General features: G+C 34.4%; 1 protein-coding gene across 10 annotated transcripts in view; it reads right to left on the reverse strand.

The window, feature by feature from the left end:
• The window catches only part of BCAS3 (BCAS3 microtubule associated cell migration factor), a 574,202-nt gene that overhangs the window by 416,169 nt on the left and 145,763 nt on the right, over positions 1–12,270 (reverse strand). For all 10 annotated transcript variants that reach the window (XR_003428780.1, XM_027087291.1, XM_027087292.1 and 7 more), the window contains one exon: positions 8,193–8,276. Coding sequence is in view for 9 of the 10 variants with exons in the window: in XM_027087291.1 (XP_026943092.1) it covers positions 8,193–8,276 (84 nt within the window). In the remaining variant the exon portion in view is untranslated. The remainder of the gene's footprint in view (positions 1–8,192; positions 8,277–12,270) is intronic.

Below are 12,270 nucleotides of genomic sequence, written 5' to 3' on the forward strand. Positions count from 1 at the left end.
AAAAAAAAAAAAAAAAAAAAAAAAAGAAACATACATAATATATGTATTATTTTACTGTAGCTACGTTCCATGGAAACTTGATTATGAACTCAGAAATGGTTAAGGCTCTTTAACAAAAATGATCTGGATAGATATCCTCAAACACCTCTACTCTTTAAAGAAGAGAAAATTGAGGCTACAGAAGTTAAAGAAAATGGCAGCTCAAACAGCCAGCCAACGACAAAGCCAGAACTCAAAACCAGGACTATCTCCAAACCACTATCCAGTATTGCCTTGTAATCTATTCCTGTTACTACCTGTGATCTCACACACTTCATGAATTCAGTACACAAATGCATACTGGGAAGGAGAAATGAAAACCGTAATAGTGTATCCTAATAAATACTTAAATAAAATAATCAGCAAAGCCATTTGCTGAATTCAAGCAAAATGATATAACTTACAGCTGACTGAAACCAAGAAAAAGCCACAAATCAATTGTAACTGTTTTGTTTAGTGCTAAAAACTCAAACTGCAGTGATTATAAAACACATTAGTGCTCCTCAATTAGCAGCCAAACATTTATTTCAATAATTCACAAGAAATGACTTACACAAAGTCTGTTAGAGTGTTGTCAAGAAAGCCTCTGAAGGACCAACAAAACCAGGCGCCACAGTATATTGATGTCAAAAGCGGGCCAGGAAGCCTGATTAACCTCTGAGATGCTTCAGCTGATGTACTTACTCCATTAATGCTAATGGAGATGCTCCCACTTAAACGGAGCTATCCCTTTATCAAAGGAATGCCTTTCAGGTTTAAAGTCTTTAATTGTTTATCCTCCCTGTTTGCCCTTGAGCTAATTATTTCATGCTCTTATACCAATGAAAAGGAATAAAACTAAAATAACTGGAGCACACAGAAAGTGGAAGTAACATACCAAAGCAAACCACAAGATAAAGGGAAAAGTTAATAGAAGAGAACTAGGAAAAAAACTCCAGAAAGAGGGGAAAAAGAGTAGTATATTTCAGCGTTAAAGGCTAATATTACAGAAAGAGTTAATGATGCTTTTAAAAAAAAAAACAACAACTTAGGACTATTGGTTGGGTCTTCTTATCAGTGGACAAAAAATTAAACCCAAAATTTAACAGTCATCAAATCTTTACTTTGTATAGTAAGTAACATGACGGTACTATCTATCATAGCTCATTAACTTGCAAATAAGGTCTAACGCAGGGTGTGAGAGAGGGGTGCTGGAAGCTTTCTACATTAGTAAAGACCTTTGCCTCTAGGAGAAATTTGTTTCCATGTTAGAGTCATATCAGGGAGCACTAGTGTCCTCACAATCTGAAGAATATTACAAGAATATTCACATAACTAATCTGTACTGTAAAGTGCTGAACATAAGACTATAACGAATGTGTCAGATAATCTACTGTGACCAAAAATTCAAATGAGCATGGTTCTTATTCTGTTCTGTTGCAGACAGATTTGCCAAAGGGTCACTAGTCATCTTTAACCTTTCTCAGGCCATATCAGTTGTCCTCCCTATCCATTAGGACTAATGGTGCTGCTTTCACAAAAGCTGTTAGTTGTCATTAAGAAGTTATCAGATAACAGGAGAAAACAGAAGCATTTTTATTAAATCAATTTACAACGCTGGGGTTAAAACACATTAAAAGGAAAAATCAAATAAAACAGTTATAAGGTAACTAGAATATATGGACCAAGATTTAATAAATATTTCAAAATAATCCAATTTGAACAATTTCAATATTAAACTTCTTCCTTCAATACGACCTCAGAGAATTTTTCACTATTATATTCTTTATAAGGAAAGCCAAATTATTTGGAAAGATGAATTTTAAGTGCTATTTGAAAATCCAGGAAAAAAAAAAAGATTATTTCCTCTAAAGAGATCCAAACACATATACAATTAATATAATTTATACTTACAATTGTAATGTAAGACATAAAAGAGAATTAAAAATTTAATAATTATTCCTTCTATATAACAATGTGGTTAACCTATATGAAGCCACATGAGAAGCTATCAGAGAGAGAACAATATTAATGATTACTCTGTCAAAGGAAGTGTAGCATTCTTTTTTTTTCCAAATTCATTATTACATTTATTCCATTATTGAATTCATTTATTGACTGCTACATATTGGGTTTACAGAAATGAACAAAATATAGTCCCCGACCTCAAGGAATTCACCATCTAGTGGGAGAGACTAATAAACTGACAATCATAAACAATTATACACACACACATATGTTACCAAACCAGGTTCATCTTGCCCAACACACAGGAAGCCAAAAAGCTGAGACATCGAGGTTTGTAGCAAAAAGAAGTTTTCTTCACAATATAGCCAAGCAAGAAGACAGGAGAACAAATCTCAAATGCACCTCCCTGAAGGCAAGGGGCTCAGGGTATTTATGTGATAAAGAATAAAGAAGCAGGGCGGTCTGAGGTGTGGGGAGTGTGGGAAGCGTGGGGGAAAATGATTTGGAAAAAATGTACAGGCATAACAAAGCTACAGGTCTCTGCACATTCAAAAGGTCATGGAGCAGACCCTTGCACAGGCCCAGGTGAAGGGTAGGTGGCCCCATCCAGTCTTTTTTTCTTTTTCAATAGAATTGTTTCTTTCATTTTTTTTAACTTTACTTTTTTTATACAGCTGGTTCTTATTAGTTATCTATTTTATACATATTAGTGTACACATGTCAATCCCAATCTCCCAATTCACACCACCACCTCCCCACCCCACTATCCCCGTGTGGTGTCCATCCGTTTTTTCTCTACATCTGTGTCTCTATTGCTGCCTTGCAAACCGGTTCATTTGTACCATTTTTCTAGATTCCACATATATGCATTGATATATTTGTTTTCCTCTTTCTGACTTCACTACGTATGACAGTCTCTAGATCCATCCACGTCTCTACAAATGACCCAATTTCGTTCCTTTTTATGGCTGAGTAATATTCCATTGTATATATGTACCACATCTTCTTTATCTATTCATCTGTCGATGGACACTTACGTTGCTTCCATGACCTGGGTATTGTAAATAGTGCTGCAATGTACATTGGGGTGCATGTGTCTTTTTGAATTATGGTTTTCTCTGGGTATATGCCCAGTAGTGGGATTGCTGGGTCATATGGTAATTCTATTTTTAGTTTTTTAAGGAACCTCCATACTGTTCTCCATAGTGGCTGTATCAATTTACATTCCCACCAACAGTGCAAGAGGGTTCCCTTTTCTCCACACCCTCTCCAGCATTTGTTGTTTGTAGATTTTCTGATGATGCCCATTCTAACCAGTGTGAGGTGATACCTCATTGTAGTTTTGATTTGCATTTCTCTAATAATTAGTGATGTTGAGCAGCTTTTCATGTGCTTCTTGGCCATCTGTATGTCTTCTTTGGAGAAATGTCTATTTAGGTCTTCTGCCCATTTTTTGATTGGGTTGTTTGTTTTTTTAATATTGAGCTGCATGAGCTGTTTATATATTTTAGAGATTAATCCTTTGTCCACTGATTCATTTGCAAATATTTTCTCACATTCTGAGGGTTGTTTTTTCATATTGTTTATAGTTTCCTTTGCTGCGCAAAAACTTTTAAGTTTCATTAAGTCCGTTTGTCCATTTCCATTGTTTATTTTTGTTTTTATTTCCATTACTCAAGGAGGTGGATCAAAAAAGATCTTGCTGTGATTTATGTCAAAGAGTGTTCTTCCTACGCTTTCCTCTAAGAGTTTTATAGTGTCTGGTCTTACATTTAGGTCTTTAATCCATTTGGAGTTTATTTTTGTGTATGGTGTTAGGAAGTGTTCTAATTTCATTCTTTTACATGTAGCTGTCCAGATTTCCCAGCACCACTTATTGAAGAGGCTGTCTTTTGTCTATTGTATATCCTTGCCTCCTTTACTGAATATAAGGTGACCATACGTGTGTAGGTTTATCTCTGGGCTTTCTATCCTGTTCCATCGATCTGTATTTATGTTTTTATGCCAGTACCATATTGTCTTGCTTACTGTGGCTTTGTAGTATAGTCTGAAGTCAGGGAGTCAGATTCCTCCAGCTCCGTTTTTTTCCCTCAAAATTACTTTGGCTATTCAGGGTCTTTTGAGTCTCCATACAAATTTTAAGATTTTTTGTTCTAGTTCTGTAAAAAAATGCCATTGGTAATTTGATAGGGATTGCACTGACTCCGTAGATTGCTTTGGGTAGAACAGTCATTTTCACAATATTGATTCTTCCAATCCAAGAACATGGTGTATCTCTCCACCTGTTTGTATCATCTTTGATTTCTTTCACCAGTGTCTTATAGTTTTCTGAGTACAGGTCTTTTACCTCCTTAGGTAGGTTTATTCCTAGGTATTTTATTCTTTTTGTTGCAATGGTGAATGGGATTGTCTCCTTAATTTCTCTTTCTGATCTTTCGTTGTCAGTGTATAGGAATGCAAGAGATCTCTGTGCATTAATTCTGTATCCTGCAACTTTACCAAATTCATTGATTAGCTCTAGCAGCTTTCTGGTGGCATCTTTAGGATTCTCTACGTATAGTATCATGTCATCTGCAAATAGTGACAGTTTTACTTCTTCTTTTCCAATTCGTAGTCCTTTTATTTCTTTTTCTTCTCTAATTGCCATGGCTAGGACTTCTAAAACTATGTTGAATAACAGTGGCAAGAGTGGACATCTGTGTCTTGTTCCTGATCTTAGAGGAAATGCTTTCAGTTTTTCACCACTGAGAATGATGTTTGCTGTGGGTTTGTCGTATATGGGCCTTTATTATGTTGAGGTAGGTTCCCTCTGTGCCCCCTTTCTGGAGAGTTTTTATCATAAATAGGTGTTGAACTTTGTCAAAAGCTTTTTCAGCATCTATTGAGATGATCATATGGCTCTTATTCTTCAATTTATTAATATGGTATATCACACTGATTGATTTGCATATATTTAAGAATCCTTGCATCCCTGGGATAAATCCCACTTGACCATGGTGTATGATCCTTTTAATGTGTTGTTGGATTCTGTTTGCTAGTATTTTGTTGAGGATTTTTGCACCTATATTCATCCGTGATATTGGTCTGTAATTTTTTTTGTTGTATCTTTTTCTGCTTTTGGTATCAGGGTGATGGTGGCCTAGTAGAATGAGTTTGGGAGTGTTTTAATAAATGTTTCAAAATAATCCAATTTGAACAATTTCAATATTAAAATTCTTCCTTCAATACGACCTCAGAGAATTTTCCACTATTATATTCTTCATAAGGAAAGCCAAATTATTTGGAAAGATGAATTTTAAGTGCTATTTGAAAATCCGGGGTGGGCAAAAAAGATTATTTCCTTGAAGGAGATCCAAGCACATATATAATTAATATAATTTATACTTACAATTATAATGTGAGACATAAAAAAGAATTAAAAATTTAATAATTAATCCTTCTATATAACAAAGTGGTTAACCTATATGAAGCCACGTGAGAAGCAGTCATCAGAGAGAGAAAAATATTAATGATTACTCTGTCAAAGAAAGTGTAGTATTCTCTTAAGGAGCACATACTACATGGCTTTTTAAATATTCTCCATGTTATATATCTCATGGTAATATATCATATTACCTAGAAATTATTAAAATGGTAAGAAATAAGAAGAAGAAATTTTATTTTCTATTTTCAGTAATGACAGGCTAGGTAAATCAGATCAATCCTACCAATGAAAACAAGTAGGAAAACCGGGGAGTTTATTTTTCTTTAATTCTGCTTGAAGTTACTGAATATTGAACAAAACAGTGATGAGTTACTAGGTCAAAATCCAAGAGAACAAGGAAATCCAGACATGTGAGCTGGTATTTAGGCCTAAATGCACAGGATGATTCTAGAGGGGGCTTCTAAGAGACTGAGTAGTGCTTTTGATAGACTTGTGGAACTAGGTAGTCATGTTCAAGGGGGTCTACTTTCCCTGCATGCTTTGGGTTGAAACATAAAGGGACATACAACAGAAATAAGAGTGAACCTGTAGTAATCAGGATCTTACAGCTATTTCAGGTGACCTTTATTTAAATAATTTAAGTAATCTCAATCTGTGAAATTGGATTAAGATGATCCAAGCCTAGATCTCAAACTCACATCTGTTTCTACAAATCTTTTTTAAAAATTCTAGCAAACAAGGAGTCAAGACATCATAAATGAGAACTAACAGTAAACAACAAAAACACAACTAAAAGGGAGCCAGATAGTGAAATGATCAGAAACAGACCATGTCTACTATGTTTAAATAGTTTGGCAATTTGAGAAAAACTGAATTCTAGAGAACCAGAAACTATCACTATTTACTAAAATGTTTTATCAATGCATATATGTTCGATTTTATCAAACGCTTTTGGTGCATATATTGAGATAATTTGTATCATTTTCTCCTTTATTCTGCTAATGTGGCAAATTACACTCACTGATTTTGAGTAGTAAACCAGCCTTAATTGTGGAATTATCCCAAATGGATTATGACACATCATCCCTCTGTGTATTTTTTTTTTCTGCTAGTATTTTGTTTAGGATTTTTCCTATCTATGTTAATGAGCAAGACAGGACTATAGCTTTCCTTTTTCATAATGCTCTTGTTAAGTTTCAATATCAAGGTGATCTTAAATCATGAAACAAGATGAGGCATAACCTGACCTTTTTATTCTATAGAAGAGTTTTCATAATATTGCCATTGTTTATTCTTTTTTTTTTAACTGAATTATAGTTGATTTACAAGATTGTGTTAGTTTCAGGTGTATGGCAAAGTGATTCCACTACATATTTTTTTTCAGATTATTTTCCATTATAGGTTATTACAAGATATTGAATATAGTTCCCTGTGCTATACAGTAAATCCTTATTGTTTATCTATGCCATTGTTTATTCATACACATTAGACAGAATTCTCTGGAGAAGGTATCTAAATATGACAGTATCTTTGTGAGATTTTTCTTTCCTTAGCAAAGTTCTATATCCACTTAGACAACAAAGTACAGGAATTATAAGTGTACACCATGATAAATTTTCACAAGTGAACATACTAATATAACAGGAGTGTAATCTATAATATAACAGTAAAAATTATAAAGTAATATATTTATAACTACACTACTTAATTATGGAAGTCATTTTTATGTTCTTATCATGGAAAACTGGAACTAAGTCGGCTAAATAACACTGATGCTGCCTAATTACTCTGTTTCAGATTTCTCTTCACTGAAATAACCATAATTTTTTCATACAGAGGAGAAAAGTAAACCATTCTTATAAAGATTCTGAAATCTAAAATATATGGGGCTGTAAGCAAAAAGCCATTCAATAATTCCCTTTGAGTGAAAAATATGTAATGCTTCTCTCATCAAACCACATCATGTAAGCATTTGTGATCAGTCTTGAAGTATTTTTGTATTTGTTTTACATAAAACAGTGTGACCTTTGATTCCCTCCCTGTGGTTTGTTTTAAACTGTTGTTCTTTTCTGAATAGTTGTGCTTTCTATTACATGCTGTCATTTAGATTCACTATGTCATCCCTATTATTAGAATTGTTTTGTTGTATACTTCACAATTCAAAAGGATGGTGATTATAAGGATACCTTATAATCAGCATAAAGTTTACGAGCCATCATCATAATTAACCCTCGCACATACACAAAAAGAACTCACTTGACAAACATGCAGGGGGCAGCTCTGTGACATGAAAGGATCTTTGAATGCGCCAGGGATTTCGCTCAAAGTTTTGTTAAGGAATAATATTTTTTTTTATGTCAAGAAGATTCATAAATGTTCAAAAATGCAAAGGGATGTCAGTATAGGTAGAATGATGCAAATCACACACACACACACACACACACACACACACACACACACGCACACACACACAAATCCAGAAGTTACTACTTAAAACATGTAAAGCTTCTTTCCAAAGTAATTAGATTACAGACTTTGACCTAGCTAACAGACTTAAATATTTTAAATTGGATAAATACAAACTTTATAATCATTACAATAGAATATAAAGTATGATTTAGGAAACTTAAGAGATTAAATACCTAATCATTTTAAGTCACCAGTTCTCTTGAGTGACAAAATAATTCTGACTTACTTAAGTTTGTTCGACCTTTGCAAATGAAAAGGGAACGTGATAATTACTCCACAAAATCGTACCTCCTAGAGACTACTGGATACTTACTTTAGCAGCACTAATGACTGTGGCAGTGTAAGACTGAATGTTGTCTCCACAGGCTCCACCACGGGACTGATGACATCGAATCAACTGGAAAGAGAGAGAATGACCAGAAAGTTATTTCTATTAAACTGTTTAACTCTACAGGCTCTTAAGATAGAGCTTATTTACCATGCAGAATGATGGTGGTGGGTGGGAATGTTTGCATGAGTGTTTTCCAGACAAACAGCTAAAAGCCCTGCTGAGACACTTTTACCCCTTTTTATAATCTACTGGTGCCACTCAAGCAGTTTCATGCTCAAATACGATTTTTAATTACAAGATGAATAGTCTTTAAGAATTCATAAACTCTGAAATGGTAGGATTTGAGATCTGGCAGGCTTTCCACAAATAAATTTTAGAAACATAATCAAAGGACTTAGCCATGACTTCCTAACATTAAATATTTAACATGCTAACAAACTGGAGGTTTTGTCCTCTTAATTCCTACATAAAGATTGTAAAAGGAAACTTTAAAAAACAGACAAAAGAATGTGCCGTATTTCCATTTTCAATTGTTTGTGGGGAAGTGGCACAAATTATGCATAAATCAACTATGACACATAATAGCTGTCCACTTCAGAGGGCTCACCAGTTTTAACATTAGAATGAAAAAGACATGCCCTTATTCATAAATAAGTAAATCAAACTGTCAATTTCCAAAGTGAATCAGTAGTTTGACATGCATGATTCTCTCATGTGCTGAGCAATTAACCAAGACTAAATTCTCCACCGCTCCTACGCTTCTAAATGTAAAGAAAAAACAGAAAGAAAAAGAAAGAAAAGAAGAAAGAGAAAGAACGAAAGGGAAATAAAAAAATCATTAGCCAGATTTTTACACTTAAAATTTTCAATAAAACGGCAATAGTAGACTATTAGAACAGCTCCACATTGTGATATGAATATGAATTCAGAACAAATCTTCCTCTCCCAAAATATAAAAACAAAAAAAATGTTCTATATAATTTAAAACCAGGTCACTTGATAAAGATTAATATGTGAAACTTTTATTCTTTTATTATAAAATCAAACTTTTCTTCATCACTGATTTGTATTTAAAAAAAAAATCCCTTAAGACAATAGTGCTGTGGAATTTTCCAAATCGCAGGTGACTGGCAAATGTGGTTTCACACGGGAAAAGAGGGAGCTTGAAAAGTGATCATTTTAGCTAATAAAAAGAATCTCTCTCACTTACTCACCCAGTCACTCATTCATTCATTCACAAATACACATTTGAAGAATTATGAAAATTATCCCCTCTGCTGCCTTCTGAAGCATGTGCAAGGGAAGACATATCCTAGAAACACTATCTTTTCCCTGCTTCAGGTAATTAAAATAACCAAGGAAAACAAGCAATACTATCATCTTTTCAATTCATCTAAATCTGAGTCAGCATTTCTACATAAACATAACTAAGCCAGAAATTTCTTTAAAACTTAGACTCATTACAAAAGTTATATTTGCATCTCAGTACATCAAAATAAAAGATAAACCAGAAATTTCCGTAGTGCAAAAATCTATCATGCCCAAATCCCAGGAAATAATGGTAAGTGAAAAAAGCGACGTATAAAAGACCATGTATATGATGTTATCTTTGGGGAAATAAAGGGAAATATAAATATATCTATATAACATATGAGAAAATATATACGCATATAAATAAATATAAAGACAAATGTATACAATTATGTATCAAATGAAAACTGTAACAATGAAGGAAGGCAGAAAAAGGGGGATAAAGGACAAACTAACTAAAATAACCTATGAACACAGTATTTGATTGCATACCTTCCATTTTAGGCAGTAATGAAAGCAGAGAAAATTGCAAGAAAATCCTGAACTCTTTGTAGTTGGTTTGATTTTTGCAGTGGTATGAGCAAGCAACTCTGTAATTACTTTTTGGCATTATAGGATTGAAGAAATGAAGAAAACGTGCTGATGTCATGGTCTCCTATCCAAAACAAAGGACATACAAATAGGAAACGGGGGACAAAAAGAGAGAATCCTGTGGAAATACCAATATGACCTCTTCATTTCCAAAATGTACATGTGTATATGGGTATACATGGGTGCACAAATATGCATATATGTATATTTGCCTCTTTATGTGTATAATAAGTGTGTGTGGATATATAACATGCATATTTCTAAACTTTGTCCACTGAAAGAGTCTAGAAGCAAAAATACGCCAGTAACAATGAACACATCTACTGGACAACAGCTTAGTATCTAATACCATTGCCCATTAAAAAGAAACAGTAAAATCAGAAGAAGATGATTCCAGGGCTGAGACAAGGCAAGTACAAGATGGACCTGGACTTATTCTTATGATAGCAAGTAAGGAAATTATTTTTTTTTAATTTTGATGAAGCCACAACACAATGTCACAAGAAGCAGACTAAAGGGGCTCTCATTGGTCAACTCTGGCATAATTTGAAAACCAAAATAATTAAAGACAGAAAAAAATTAAAAACTACTTAAAAAATAGGAATCATTAACCCCTATCAAAAATATAGATACAGGAAGATTTAAAAAGAAGGGAAAGTTCTTGATTATGATAGAAAGCCAAATGCCTACAGGTAAATGTGTAGTGGGAAGTGGAAAACCATTAATTTGCAATCCTCATAGTAAAGACTGGTTCAGGCAGGAATCATCAATGGATGCTAAAATTAGGTAGGCTAAGATTTTGATAAAATGCAGGATATAAGCATGCTCTTTCCACATTATTAGTTACAAGAGGAAAAAACAGTACTTATTCAGTACAGAAACTGGACAAGACCTTGACAAAATTAGCATCACCAATAAAGGACGGACATATACCATGTGCCTCCAGATGTGACGCCGTGGGAAGTCCAGAACAGCACTCATACAATACTATAGTATTCCAGACAGAAATACATAACCCGAATATAATCAAGAGAAAACATCAAAACACTGAAAATAAAAAGCATTCTACTAAAAAGAATAAGGGGTAGATGTAGGGGGCTGCAGTCTTCAAAATTACCAATCCTGTAAAAGATAAAAAAAGAAGGGACACTCTTACAAGATATAATACCTGATCCTAGACTGGATCTGCACTATAGGAAAAAATTTTCTACAAATGATATGATAGGGTTAATTGACAAAATTGGAACGTGGATGCTATAATAGATAAAAGTAGCTTATCAATATTAAATTGGCAGACTTCCCTGGTGGCACAGTGGTTAAGAATCCACCTGCCAATGCAGGGGACACAGGTTCAAGCCCTGGTCCGGGAAGACCCCACATGCTGTGGAGCAACTACGTCCATGCACCACAACTACTGAGCCTGTGCTTTAGAGCCCGCGAGCCACAACTACTGAGCCCACATGCCACAACTACTGAAGTCCACGTGCCTAGAGCCTGTGCTCTGCAACAAGAGAAGCCACTGCAATGAGAAGCCCACGCACCACAACGAAGAGTAGTCCCTGCTCACAACTAGAGAAAGCCCGCACGCAGCAACGAAGACCCAACGCAGCCAAAAATAAATAAATTTTTTAAAAATTAAATTGGCTGATAACTTAAGTATTCTGGGGTAATGTGATATATGCAACTTACTCTGAGATTGTTCAGAGGTCAACCTAAGTAAAGAGTACATGGGTGTACTTTATAACATTTGTACTCTATTAATTCTTGCAGGTTTTCTGCAAGTCTTCCAAGTTAAAAGTACACTTAAAAATAGGCACTGAAAAACAAACACAATCAAGATAATATGGCCTCTTGGTTAAAACTGTAGTCAAAGAGCATTTTCACTGAAAGAAACTGTTGCTCCAAAATTTAATTTCTGCAGTTCCACACTCCGCCCAAATGCTACTACAATCAGAAACTGTTAACAAATACTAGCTCTTATGTAAATACCATGGAAACACATTTATCTGGAAATATTTCTTCCAAAGGATGGTACAACCATCTGATTAGTAAACTCCTTGTGAATGCCACTACACGTCCTGGTCTCCGTATATAACACTAGATATTACTGACACGTATCTCTACAAAGGCAAAGGCAAGACAAAGGCAGGACAACTGG

Source organism: Aethalodelphis obliquidens, unplaced genomic scaffold, assembly GCF_003676395.1.
Source record: "Aethalodelphis obliquidens isolate GAN/ISIS:26980383/991018 unplaced genomic scaffold, ASM367639v1 scaffold58, whole genome shotgun sequence".
NCBI classification, from domain to species: Eukaryota; Metazoa; Chordata; class Mammalia; order Artiodactyla; family Delphinidae; genus Aethalodelphis; species Aethalodelphis obliquidens.